The 15,498-nt window shown below is 26.7% G+C and overlaps 1 protein-coding gene across 2 annotated transcripts in view; it reads left to right on the plus strand.

Annotated features, from left to right (window-relative positions):
- LOC129988373 (snRNA-activating protein complex subunit 4-like) overlaps positions 1 to 15,498 on the plus strand; it is a 73,225-nt gene that overhangs the window by 12,349 nt on the left and 45,378 nt on the right. For both annotated transcript variants that reach the window (XM_056096588.1, XM_056096589.1), the window contains exons 6-10: positions 491 to 569; positions 814 to 895; positions 4,898 to 5,011; positions 8,711 to 8,774; positions 12,394 to 12,558. In XM_056096588.1, the coding sequence (XP_055952563.1) occupies positions 491 to 569; positions 814 to 895; positions 4,898 to 5,011; positions 8,711 to 8,774; positions 12,394 to 12,558 (504 nt within the window). The remainder of the gene's footprint in view (positions 1 to 490; positions 570 to 813; positions 896 to 4,897; positions 5,012 to 8,710; positions 8,775 to 12,393; positions 12,559 to 15,498) is intronic.

Here is a 15,498-nt window from a genome sequence, read left to right on the forward strand (position 1 = left end):
TGGTAAAATCTCCTTGAACATATGTAAGGTCTAAATGTGTTCATATAATTGATGAATACATTTAGTGTTCATTGATTATACTCTCTCTTTTATTTATTTATTTATTTTCCCTGTTTCCTGCAACCCCTTTGTAAATGTGTTACTCAAATTTCTGAGCATGATTAAGAGGAGGACGTGTTTTCTAAACCTCTAAAGATGGATATTTTATTTGATGATGAAGAAAAGGAATAAAGTTGTGATTTAAAAATATTCTGCTTTTGGTTATTTACCGAAAGAATAGTTAATGTGAGCATACAAACACACACAAAATATAATACATGATTGCATGAATGTATTTCTTCAAAGAAATTTTTATGTATCTTTGAATTTTGAATGCATCTAGATTGGTTTTGCCTTTTATAAAGAAGCAATGTGTATATCCACATATTTTAGTTTGAACATAATTGTCTTTTTTATTTGTTACAATAGATCATTTTGTTTACTTTTTAAGGCTCCACCTGAAAATGAAGACACAACAAAAAAGCGAGAAAATCATGACATCACGGCGTATGTGCAACCACCCAGACCTTGTAAGATTTCTTCATATAGCTAATTTCTTGAAAATATTAAATTTTTATGTTTTTCATGTTGTTTTACTTGCAAAGTAATGCATGAGAGTTCCTTTAAATGAAATTTTCTTTAAGTTCCTTCTCTTTCAAAATCTACCTAACAATATTGCTGAATTTTTTCCGTTTTATCTACTGACTGATTTTGGAATTTTATTATTGCTATAATTTTTATGGAATTATTATGTTTCAAACTTGTTTCTTACAGGGATGCTTTTTGAAAAACATATGCTGATAAATGCAGTGTATTCCAACTGTCTCGGTTTTATTTTGAAACCTTACAAAACTAGGTTAGTTCATTTTTATATTTGCTTGCTTTTTTCAGATTCAAAACTATAATATTAATGGGTTTTTTTTTTTTTTTTAAATGTATTCTGCTTGAATATTTCAACATTGATCTATGTTTGGAAACTTAATCAGTCAGATAAACAATTTTATAGATTCAAAATCGTTTATAAAAATTAGTCTTTTTTTATATTATTTTATTCAAATGTTACCATGCTGACATAAATAAACTAGCTGCCTTTGACAGTTGGTTCACTAGGATTATTTGTTGCTGAAAATTGAATTTAATGTTTTTTACAACCACATCTTATTTCAGTAAAATATTTTTTCGATTTCAAATTTTAATAGACATATAACTTATACAGTTTTGAAAGCCTTAAATCTTCTTTTCATTGTGCAATGCATTTCTCAATTTTTTATAGTAATTTTATTCATCGAATTATATCACAGCAAAAAGCAGCTGTATATAATAATAAAATCTACCATTGCTTGATTCTACTTTTACCTCTTCGGAATGAACAATACATATTTGCATTTACATTGGATTTTCCTCAGGGCCAAATGCTATATCCTTACATTGAGCTTTTGGAATGAAATTATTTCTATTTGATGGCAGTACTATTCTTTGGTTGTTTCTTCGTGGTTAGCTTGGGGTTGTGCGTCTGTGAATCATTAAATTTTTGTAAATATAAATACATGTTTGCTAATGTAAAAAAAATAAATAAATAAAAATGTTCATTTGGAATAACCATTACAATTTATATTCTGATCTAGCAAGGGTTTTATTCCTCTTAGTTTCATTTGGACAGTAATGACTCAAAGATCACTTTTCTTTACTGAAAGGGGAGGGGCAGTATGTAAACTTATGAATGATCAATTGGTGGATTTTTCTGATGATATAACAAAATATGAAATTATTTATGGCATTATATTTAATTAATTATATAAGCATTATTATTAATTATTTAAGCATTAATTATTAATTTTTATGAAGCATTTTAAAATATAAATTGTAAATATTTTTTTTATGTTTTTATATTCTGGTGTTACTTAAAATTCTATCACTCATAATAAAATACATTATATTTTTAATTTTTTTAGTTTAAAAATATAAAGTATTTTTAATTCATTTTTTTATCATGATTGGAAATATGATATATATTGTTACATATTTAATAATTGTTTTATCTGTGCTGTCAAAAAGTACTTGTATCGAATTATGTGTATTTTTATGAAATACAATATGCATTAAACATTGTGGAAGAAAATACTCTGGAATCTGCGAACAGTCATTTTTTGTTTTTCTCCTGTATGTGCATTTATTTCTGCACTCATCCGTCCTAAAAGGTTTACATTATAAATTAAACCTTAGTTATAAATACAATAAAATTTCAAAAATTTTATTTAAATTATCTTGTATTGAAATCTACTAAACATGGAAAAATAATTCAAATCTTTATATTTGATTATCAAGAATAAAAAAAAAAAAGGATGAAATATTAGTAACAACAATGAAAATGATTTGAATTCCACTTAAATAATGAAATATATTATTGTAAAACATGATCTTAATATTTTTATATTAATAAAAAAATAGAAAATTGATTATATAAACAAAATATTGATATTCTTGAGAGATTTTTTTTAATTTTTGTAAATGTGAAATGTGAAAAAAATGTAAAAGTGAATGTAAAATTTATATTTGTATTATATTATTTTTTTTAAGTTATTACATAAAAATTCTAAAATCTCACTTAATTTTTACTTAATTAAAATTTAGATATAGTTCCAAAAAAAGTCACTCCAAAGTACATATTCCCACTTTCCAGAGTATATCTGTGCCAAGCTTAGTAGCTGTAGGTCTAACAATTTTTCTCGTAGAGTGCCAAAACACACATATTTTCCTTCATTATTACAATCACTTGCTAATTTCATTGCCAAGCTATTATCCCATCTGACTGCTATGCCCAAAGGTGAAGAATTTCAAGAAATCACTTAAATCAACAAATCCTTTATTATTAGTATTGTATTATGATTTTGTTATCTGTAGTTTGTTGGTGAATACTTATAAAGCTGTTTCATCTACAAACAAAGGATTGCAATGTTTTGAAATTAACAGAGAATTTAAGTTCCTGCTAAGTGGTTGCTTCAAAAAAAGTGACGGCTAAATTCTGCTCATAAATAGTCTATTTTACATATGAATGAGTAATCTATTAGAGGAGAGTAATGTGAGTCAAAAAGGAAAATGTCAAAAATTGCAATATGAATTTCTTACATTTGGACCTCTTCTGCAACTAAATCATGTTCATCTACAAATTTCATACTTACTTTCCAAATAGAAAATACAGAATGGTGGAGGGGTATTATTTTTAATATTGATTCATCAGTAATAATAATAAGTAATAACTTGCATGAACAAATTTATTCAATGACTGCTACTCAGTTATTGTTAATTTCACTTTCATAAACAACTTTAACATAAATGAATGAATGTTCTAGTGTAGTAATTAATTCCCCATAAAATTCATGATGTCATCTGGATTTTTTTATGCCAATATATTTTTTAGTTGTTGCACAAATTACTCAATCAAAATTATTAGTGACAAAAAATCCATATAATTGTGCAATTTTTCAACTAATCTTTAAATATTATTATCTTATTGCTCTTTAACAATTAAATTCAACAACTTCCTTTTCCCCATTCCCCTTTCTTCCATTAGAAGCTACCTATAAATATCTAAGGACTTAATCTCTCTTGGGCTTACTTAATGTAGCTTAAGCTCAATGCACTGGGAACTCAAATGAAGCATGTTGTAATTGGCTTATACTTATCATATTTCAGTAATTGCCAAAATGTTATAAATAACTTATATATTATTTCTATTGTTCTACAGAACCTATAGCAACAAATAAAGTGTCAGTGCGTAAAATTTTTTCTGACTTCTAGCATATCTTTCCACAAGCATCACTAAATCTCTCTCTCTCTCTCTATATATATATAGATAGATATAGATAATTAATCAACTGTCGAAATTGGCAAGCAAAAAATTTTAAGATTATTGTATTCTGACATCAAAGCTATATATAAAAATTTATTGTGAATACATTTATGCAATTAAATTGCTTTTGCTATTTTGTTTACGCTCTTCGAAGACTATTTAATTAGGAAAACCCAAGAAAGGGCCAAATTATTTTTGTAAGAAGAGAAGAACTTGAATATGTAAAAGTTTTTTACTGGTTTAATTTTACTGATATCTAGAGATGAATTTTCACATGTTGATAAAAATTGACCTTTGAAGTTAGATAATGATGACATTAGAAAGGCAAAGCATGAACTAGCATTGCTTTTTACAAGATGTCCAAATCTTAATAATATAAGAGCTTCTAAATTGGGCATTCTAACAAAATTTTAAGGACAAAAGTCACCTCAGGAAATTAAGAAAAATTTGTCATTTAGATGAAATTGTCTCAGATTTATACCCTCTTAATTGCAATAATAAAACAATTTGGAAGTTAAAGCAAAATTTCCTATTTCAATAACTATTCTTTTTTTTTTTTTTTTTTTTTTCATTTTTAAAATGATTTTCTGGAAGTAACAAAGAATTTACCATTATAATGCTTTTATTGAATAATTGCTATTTTCCAAAGAGCTTGAAATTAGTGATATATTAAAAATGTAACATTTCCTAAGAAGGGATTAAAGACATGTTTATATTTTTAATTTAATATTTTATCATATATATGTAAGAAAACATGTAAATAATTAATTTGTGAATGTCTCAATCAATAGAATGCTGTTTAACAGTGTGTAGATTGATTTATTGCTTAAACATGCTTTCTCATTTTTTGAAATTTTATCAAATCTAAAGAGTATTTTTAAGATAACCTCAATAAAAATAAATGCTTATATTCTGTTAAAAGATTTTAAAGTTTATGTATTAAAATGTAAGTATTTTTTCAGTTGATGTCTTTTTGTCATTAGTCAACTTCATTATGTTGTTTTTCAGGCGCAACTATTTAAGAGACAAGTTAAAAGATGATCTGAAGAACCTAACAGAAGCTGAGGAGGCTTCATTGAAAAAACAGATCAAGGAGATAGAAAAGGAGATAAACAAACAATGGTATTGATTCTTTAAAAAATTATTTTTTTAAAACCCATAAAACTTTGTTATTATTCAAAGATGTCATTAATTTGATTAAGTATTTTAATTTTAAAAAATTATCAGAAGATTGCCAATTTAAATTAATAATTAAAACTGAAAACAACTGCAGAAAAATTTTAAAAAGTGTATTCTAAGAAAAATAGTACTATTCATGATAGCTGATTAAGTCTTCCTGAATAATAAATTAAATTAAACAGGGTAACCAGTCAAACGGGAAAATCAAAAATAGTCAGGTCATTCTAAGTGATCAGGTCAAAGTCATGGAAATTTATTCTAAAATTAGGTTTTTTTTTTAATTAATTTAATTATTATCGTAGTAAACACTTAGCTGATCTTTTTTCATAAGTAGAATCATTGTCAACCACTGACAATCAGTCATTTACTGAAGTCAGAAATGGATGCCATTGACATTTCTGCACACACACCACAGCACCATAAATGCCTTCAATTCTGAAGTACAGACACCTAGTTAGTGATGAATTCCGTTTCTGTTGACTGGTTTAAAAACACTTTATTCATTACTTACTTGTCGCATTATATTTTATATTTTGCACTTTATCTTGTTTTTAAAAAATTGGCTCATTTTATTAGGAATGACATATTACTTATATTTTTAAACATTTTTACTTATTTCTTATGCTTTGTTTCTCAAAATATTGGAAAATAATACAAATCATTTGTTAAATTATGGAATCTTCATAGCATCAAACAAATACTGTTGCTAATGTTATCTTCCATTTACTTTATTTTTCATTCTGCATATCTTTAAAAAGCTTCCTACATTGAGTAAAAATGTTTTGAAGTTAAAATAATACTAAACACATTAAATTAATTTAAATTTGATATTTAACACAAATATACATTTTTTCAATATTTCTCATTTCCTTTAAATAATATATATATATATATATACAGTGAACCGTTTCAGAACTTCTGAGAGGGATAGGGTACATCCTGACAACTCGAAATCATATAGCAATGTGGGGTTGGAAATGCTTCCCTGAAGCGGTGTTGTACACAGAAGCACCATAAAGAAAAGAGACCATAAATGAGAAATCGTTTTAATAATACATGAAAAGAAGCAAAAGGTACATGTATTAAAGTAAATGTTCGAAGTTTCTTCCACGGGCTGCAATGCACGCCTCACGTCTCCGACGCATGGACATCCGAACATTCTGGAATACTCCAAGCATATCTCGAATCTCTTCGGCAGCTACTGCGATTCTTGCAACGAGCTCCTCGGTAGTGTCAACAGGGGTGTCATAAACTAGTGATTTCATATCACCCCAGAAATAAAAATCAAGACATGATAAGTCGGGTGACCGAGCAGGCCAACGCACGGGACCCCCACGTCCGATCCACCGTTGAACAAATGTGACATCCAAGTAGTTACGAACATCTCCGCTATAATGGGCAGGGGCTCCATCATGTTGGAACCACATTGTCTGTTGCGTCGATACAGAAATCTGTTCATCTCTCAAAAGTTGTGGCAAAATGAGCTCTGCAGAAAGAGCAAGTACGTAGGTCTGGTTAGACGACCTGGTAACAGGTAAGGTTCGATGAGGTGATCTCCCACAATACGACCCATACATTGACCGAAAATCGATTCTGCGCTGCATGACGTGTAATTCTGCAATCGTGTAATCATCCATCCTACTAACTTGACGTTCTTGTGCGAAATGAAGATTCCCTGCACGAAAGCTCGGACTTTTCGCAAAACGCCATCTACCGCGTCAGGAAAGCATTTCTGACTGCCCATGGGTATATGATTTTGGTTCGTCAGGATGTACCCTATCCCTCTTAGAAGTTCTGAAACGGTTCACTGAAACACCCTGTATATATAAATGTAACATTTTTCCCATGTGATTTGATACATTGGTCATTTCAGAAACCTGTGATTATTACATATTAATGAATGAATAATATTAGTGTGCTTTCATATTTCTTTTTTAAGCCTTCCTTTTGTTCCATTAGATGTATTGTCACCCCCTCTTCTCATTTTGATTTACATTATTTTAGTTTGAAATTTGTGCATTTATTTGACTAGTTCATTCAACTGATAAAAATTTACAGGGTTCATTCATTCCATCTTTTTAAATGTTTCAATGGAAATAAATTTTTATACAATAAAAAGAATTGGGTAATAAAATAATAAAATTTCCACTTTTTTTTTTTTTTTTTTTTTTTGTAATTTAAATTGGTAAATTATTTTACCTATGTGTGACTGATTTTTTTAAAACTATATTTGGCAGTCTACAAATTAATTCAGTTTTACTGTCACTGAAAATTTCTTTTAGTTCGATGCAATACCATCGCTTTTTACTCTAAAGGTACATACTACTATTTTTCTTGTAACTTTTTTTTTATTTTGTGTTCATAAATGATAACTTAAATGTGTTCATAAAAGATAACCTAATGTCAGTGGTATTGTTATTCAGTTTTGATTTGGATGCTAGTTAACATTATAAATGGGAAAGATAGTAATCAAAGGAAATAGATTTTGTATTACATTTTCAATGAATAAATTTGGATAATTAGTTCTGAAAAAGGCCTGTTTGGATGAGTAACATCTTCTATTACATTGTACATGTTTATTAGTATGTTTGCAAGAATTGGGAATATGTTTGCAAAAATTATGCTTATCTAGAGCCTAATGATTGAAAATTATTTTGTTTTCTAAGCATTAAATTTTTATTTTATGTTGATTTTATGTAAGATTATTTTTCATGTACTATTAAGAATGTAATGTGAGACACATAAGAAAGAAGAAATAAAAGGAAATCATTCTAGAGATTTAAGATACTTCTTTAAAAATATAGGGAATTTTTTTTTATAAAATCTGGGAATAACAAAGAAAGGTCTGAGAAAATCAAATTGCAGAAATGTTGATCATCCGGTTAAAAAAAAATGGATTTTGTAAGAATTTTTTAAAAAAGTATTTTTTAGACAATAATCTGATGTCTTTCAAGCTCTCAACCTTCAGATAATATAAATCCATCGAAATCTAATAGTGGCTGCATTATCAACTACAAGTTTGTGTTATATGTTTTAGTTATTAAAAAATTGTTAGTAATTGAAACTTAGATGTAGAATTTTATTATTAATTCATTATAATAAAATATATAAATTACCTTAAATGCATTAGGATCAAACAAAAATATTTCGATTTTATCATTGTAATCTATTCTGAGTTTTCATTGACTAATTGATTGTATAGGCAAAGTATAACATAAATTGTTATAATGTTATGAAATAAACAAATCTTAATCATTTTTATTTATTAATTCTTTGTTTTTTCTTCCTCTGTTTTCTGCCAAGCTTCTAAAGAAATTGCAGAAATATATATTTTAAAAAAAAAAAACTATATGTAAATTGCAAATGTTGATTTATCAATAAAATTTAATCAAGCTAAAATTTTTGTCTTTAATTTTTAGAATTGGTATTTATTAATTTTAGTTACAAACATAGAATTGAGTAATTTATAAGGAAACTAAGCAAACTTAATTTTTTTAATGTAATGGAACAATAATCGAATCCATGTACACTTCAGTCTGTTTCGATAAAATGAATAATTTATTCTGATATATTTGTGAAATAGATATATAAAAATGATGTTACTAATTATATTACTTTTTCAATGAATTGTTTCATAAACAGCCGAAAATATCGTGATGAAGTCATTATAGAAGCAAAGGATCATATCAGGTGGCATGAAATCGCTGTAAGTATTTCTATCTCATTTTAATCATTTTTTTTTCTTTTAAATGTTATAATTTTTTTCTACAATATTTCTATTATGTGTTTAATTGTATTAATTCATGAGAAATTTATCACTATATATATATATATATATATATATATATATATTCTGCTCTGACAAAGCAGTCATATTGTTATTAATAGATTTTCAGCTGAATACTTTTTTCTACATCACTAGATTTTTCTTTTACATTCCTGATTTTATTACTTATATTTAATCAAACAGGGCAAATTTGAAGCCTGCTTGTTATTTTTACTCCATGGTTTTGAAACAATAATTTAATATTTAGGACAATAATAAATTTTTATAATTTTCATTTGTTGTGAATAAAATAATTGATTCTTCATACAATTCTTATGAGTGTTTGGTGTAAAATTATCACAGCTTTTCCTGGCATTTTTTGTATTTAAAAGGGAATTGTTAGTTTGGTCAATTTTAAATTAATTTAAAATCGTAATGAATTCTGTAGTTTTCAGTATTGACGGAAAAGGGTATTGCGACCTAGGGTTGTTTCTCTGTATGGAGGGCCTCAAGATTTGATGAAATTATTTACAGGTGACTAAGTGTTGTTAGAAATTCAAAGCCAGCTAGCTATACTCATGAATATCATTTATAATCATTGGCAGATTTGTGTGTGTTTTGCTACATAACCTTTTCATTATGATATAGCTAAAGGGAAAAGATATTTAATGACAAGAAGGCAGGCTAATGTTAAGATAAGCCTAGATTATTAAATTTTCTAGTTATATGATTTTTCTTTTTTTATATATATTATAATATTTGAGCCGTTTATTTTGAAAATGGGGCAAGTCCATTTTTTGTTAGTGCGAGATATTTAAATGTTTGCGTTTCAATAAATTTAAAAATATTGGTAAGTATTAATAGATATATTTCTTGTATTTTGTGCAACCAGATAATGTAAGTTTATAATCCAATAGTGTTTACAGTGCTGACTAAAAAAATAAGAGTTCCATTATAACTAAATGAACTTGCCTCACTTTCAAAGTTAAAGAATTATTGCAATCTTTCATTTAATTGGGAAATAATATTTCATTTGCATCAGCCTTTTTTTAAGAAAAAAAAAATACTATTCAAATTTTTATAAATATTTATTCATTTGATAAAAAGGGAAACAAAACCAAGAATATTCTAGTGGAAAATATAACATAACAACAAACAATTCAGTTTTATTAAAAATTTCAATGAAATTATATATTTCAGTTTATACGTAGGTATAATCAATTTGAATTTCATTCAAGATTTGACATTTTTAAATATTCTTGATGAACAGGAGGTATATATGGTATTAAATCCATCATATCCTAGTATTTTTCAGATGTATTAAATCTCTTATTTCTTACATAAAAGATAATTTTATATTTCTGAAATTACTTGGAATTATTTATCTTTCTCGTTGTGTTGACAAATCGATAATTTTAAATTCAAAATCTCGTTCTATCAAAGTTTTGTTGAACATTTTGTATGGTACGTCCCTTGTAAATCTGATCCAGCATATAGTTAATCAATTCACGGTTTCTCCATCGGTATTTTTCTTTCTTTTTAAAACCGCTTTTTCCAGAGGTTGGGTTGAAAATAAATTTCCATGTTTCATTTCATCTACTAAAAATTTATTATGTTTTCGACAATTTTGTATTACTTTATAATAATCCTGGTGAATATGCAAGGAAGAGCTGGTTTCTGGATTGAGTAGTTACTGGATAGTTCCACTCCAAAATCACAATCGTTCGGTAGAAATGAATGTCCTGACAATAAAAATTTGTGATCAATGATATTTATTTCGTTGTCACTGGACTGAATAATCGGCGATGGAAGTAAACATTATCATCGACACACAAAATTAAGATATACTTTTTATTATTCATAAAATAGTGTACAACCACCGATTTTCAATATCAAAAATAGATAAATAGAAACACCCTAGATTTCAGGCATGATTTCAAATGGCCACATTTCCTTCACCATAGAGCAACTGGAGCTAAATTTTGCCGTAATATATTCAGTCAAATATAATTTCAATCTAAGATGGACTTGCACCACTTTCAAAATAAACAGATTTGGAATACTGTTAAGAGCTAAAACTTCCATCTCCAAAATACTAGAATCCAAATATTTTTTACTGTAAATTTTTTACTTATAAAAAGATCATAACAAGTTTTATCTATAATTGGCATTATCCCCATTTTTTTTTTTTTTTTTTTTTTTTTTCAAAAATGGACTTGCCCCACTTTCAAAATAAACGGCTCATATCATGATAGTTTAATATCAAATAATATATTTCTGGTTATATGGTTTTTCTTTTTTAATATATATAGCAATATATCATTATAGAAGTTTAATATCAAATAAAGTTATTTTAGGTAGACAATCGTCATTTTTTCTGTTTCCCTATTATCTGCATTTTCTTTTACTTGACATCAGTTATCACTTTTTTACATTAAGACTCAGCTGTATATCAAATCAATCTATATCACATTTAATTTTAAAACTGTTTATTTGAAATTAATTATAATGTTCTGTGATACAAGTTTGATATGCTTGGCTTATATATATATATATAGAGAGAGAGAGAAAAGAATTTTGTAATCTATATATATATATATAACCAACCTAAAGTTAGAAATAGTTTGAAGACGAAACTAAATAGTTTTGGAATCACAACTAAAAATTATTTCTTATTCAAACAAAAAACCAAAATAGGAAGAGGAAAAGCACCATAGTAATTAGAGAGCGCAAATGCAGCTACTTCTAAAACATGGATGAATTGAGACATAAGTAAAAAAACCAAGTTAATAAGAAAAAATCAAAATTAAACCAAATAAAAAAAGAATCCGGCCTGAAGACTTTTTCAAGGGTCACCCTCAGGAAGGGATTCGAAAAAAGGGATTTTTTCTGTGAAGGAATGCAGACTAAACAGCTGCTTGTATGTGCTTTCCTTTTTGTTCTCATTACTAGTTTGAGTGTTATTATATTGTTATTTTTGTTGTTGTATTTGTCCTTATTAGTGGATGTATTCTTCTAATTTATTGTTTTGTATTTTCCTTTATGTTAAAATGGTATAACTGTTAAACCTAATTTCAGTGGATTTTCGGGTCACGAGAAATCGTTATTAGACTATTTAGTCTGCATTTCTTCACAGAAAAAAATCCCTGCAACAGGGTTGCCCTTGAAAAAGTCTTCATACCGGATTCTTTTTTTGGTTTAAGTATAATTTTTTCCTATTAACTTGGTTTTTTTACTTATATATATATTACAAAATTCTTTTATTAATCAATTTATTTTCGGGTCTCTTGAGGAATCGTTATTAGACTGTTTAGTCTGCATTCCTTCACAGAAAAAAATCCCTTTTTTTGAATCCCTGCCACAGGGTTGCCCTTGAAAAAATCTTCAGGCTGGATTCTTTTTTTATTTGGTTTAATTTTGATTTTTTCCTATTAACATGGTTTTTTTACTTATATATATATTACAAAGTTCTTTTATTAATCAAGGTATAGCATGTACAAAATTAGTATTGTTACCTTAACTTTTTTTTTTTTTTTTTTTTTTTGCATATGTTTTTTAGCTTGATGGATATAGAACTGGAGATGAATGTGAAATAATGTGGAATAACTATATGAGTATTTTCGTTAAGAAAGATCCATTCACAGAAGAAGAAGATAGGAAATTAAAAGAGTTGGTGGAAAAGTACAGTGGCAAAAACTGGGATGCTATTGCCGAAGAGTTACAGGTTGATTGGAGTTGCATTTTATTTTAAAAATATTTCCATTTTAGAAATCTAGTTATTTACCAAAATCCTTTATATTTTATTGGTTTAATTAAAACTTATGAAGATTCTTCATTGCAAATTCTGTTATCTTTTTTTATGTACTAGCCATATTTGGTGATTGACTAATTTGCCTGGAATATTGATTGTACCAAATACTTTATACCATATAACTGTGAATTTTTGGAACTTTTTTTAAGGCTAAAACTCTTAAATCAGCTTATGTAAAGGTCTATTTATCTTTATATATATATATATATATATATTTGTTTGAATTTTCATTTTTAATTTCACAAACTTTTTAATATTATTTTGTTTTCATACCTATTCATAATTTCTAAAAGTTTCGCTTTATTGCAGTTACGTGAATTTTAAATAATATGTTAGGAAGTTAAATCAGGGTAGTCAGCTGACCAGGAAATTCCGGGAGGTCGGAAAAAGTCAGAGAAATTTATAAAACTGGTATTTTTTTTATAAATCGGTAAATGTATCGAACATGATAATATGTTGGTGTTTTTTCATAAGTAGAATGAAACATCATTGCAACTAATGAGAATCAAACTTCTACTATAAGTCTAAAATAAACTATGGAAGAGAAAGATTAACCACTATACCTAATTTATTGCATATATGTATAAATACATAATATTTTTGAGGAAAGTTTTTGTTTGCTTTTTTTTCCAGTTTTTGACATAATTACCGAAAGTTGCCCAGCTCCTGTTACTTTTATGATTTTAAGCCTTAATAGGTTTCTTTTATTTAAAAAGATATAAATCGAATTATTCTCCTCCCCTTATCTTCCTTCAAACGTCAAATTGATCATACCATGTGTTACAAGATCGAAAATTTTAATTTTAGGTATTAATATTCAAAACTGGTTGTAAAATAATGATCCATTATTATAATTACAAAATAATTTATCTTAATTAAATAAGTATTTTACAATACCATTTTTTTCCCATCTTATTTCCAAAATACTTTTTTTTTGTTTATTTTTAAACATTATGAACATGGAATACTAAATTCTTTATATGAATGGATGGCATGAAATGGACGTTATTACTATTTTTATTTTATTTTATTTTTTTTTTTTTTTTTTTGCTTGTATAAAATTTTCTATACATTCAACAAAATGTTCTATCATTTAAAAATAATATTAAACACAAGAAATTAATTTTTTGATTCATTATAGGTACACATTCCTTTAAAAAAAAATTTTTTTAAGAGAAGAGTAGCATTCATTATATAAATTGTTAAGGACCAATTTTCCAATTTTTTTAAAAAATTATAGTTAGTGAGCTAAAAGTAAATTCAATTTTGATTTCATTAAACAATTTTTCTCATTTTGAAGCATAGATTTCATTTTGTATTTTAATTTTTTTTTCCCCTGTTAGATTTCAGTATGGATAATAGAGATCCTACTGGAAGGAAACTAATCATTTTATTCTTAAGTACTCTGCCAATGTGCATATTCTTTTGTACTGCATTTTTTGTGAGTAAATTTGACAAATAGTTTTGAGATATGACTGGTTGGCTAAAAATTGGTCTAGATGGGCATGTATCTATTAGTGTTGGTTAATGTATTTGCAAAAAAAAAAAAAAAAAAGGGTTTTACATAGTTGGTCCTTATCTGAAATTCAATAAGTGAAAATGATGTTTTATCCCAAGATTTAAATTTTATTTTACATTGATTTCAGTTAAGAATAGAAAAATGTTTCCAATAAAGTTAAGTAAATACTATGCCATAATTAAAGAGAATAAAATAAAGCAAAATCATTCTGAAGATCTTAGAAACGTCTGGGAAATTTCTTAAAAAAAAACTGGAAATGTCAGGGAAATTCAAACTGCAAAAATGTTAGCCACCCTGGGCTGATGAAGTGATAATTGTAGCAGTATTGCCATCATTTATCCCATTTCCCAGCACGACTCAGAGTAGCTTTAAGGTTAAATACAGATATGCTAATCTTGCAAATAATGCAGGTAAATTTTGGTTAGTCAGACTCAAATGATAAATTGCTAAAAAATGTATTGCATCAAATATAGTCTTTATTTCCATAGTTTTTATTTCTTTTGATAAAAAATTAATTTTAAATTAAACAAATTAATTTTTTTATGAAAATGAGATGTTTTATGTTTTAATTTATTTATTATCTCTGGTTTTTTGCATTAGATGGAGGATTTACAGAAAAATTCTAATCAAACAAACTAATAGAATTTTCTCCAAATCCAATTACCTATAGTTTTAAATTTGCCATGTAAAAATTTATCTTCCTACTTATCTTTAAACAAAAAGGAAAATAGCATTAGCACAGATTTTATGTTAGGCAGCAAATTAATAGTATTATGTACAGATAAAGTTAACAGATTTAAAAATGCCCACCTTGGGGGCCGTCTGCAGGGTTACTTTAGCATTAAGAAAATCTGGAAGAAAATATAGGAATTTTAAAAACAAACTTTAAAATTGAGAACTAAGCAATATCATTCACTTAATCTTATCCTTTTTCTTTTGCGTAGATCAGTCCAATTTCCAAGACTGAGAAAAAGTATCTTTAATTGGAATAGTGACCACAGCTACTTGAATAAAAATGGAGCTTCTGAACTTAAACAAAGGCACTTTAGCAGTGAGTTTTATGTTGTGAGGAATACTACAAAAAAAAAATATTTGACTGTGTATCTAAAAATTTCTTGAAATATATATAAAAAAATCTTGTTTAAATCCATATTTATTGAATAGCAAAGTGAATAGTTGATTTACTTTTTTATCCCAGCACACAAATTTTGACTGTATGTTCAGAACATGCTAAAATCCAATTTGAAATTTTCGTGAAAAGACTTATAAGTGAATACAAAGAATAGCTTGTTTCATTTACTGAAGAAATTCGTTACATAATTTTTGTTCTAATT

The sequence above is a fragment of the Argiope bruennichi genome, chromosome 10 (genome assembly GCF_947563725.1).
Source record: "Argiope bruennichi chromosome 10, qqArgBrue1.1, whole genome shotgun sequence".
NCBI lineage: Eukaryota > Metazoa > Arthropoda > Arachnida > Araneae > Araneidae > Argiope > Argiope bruennichi.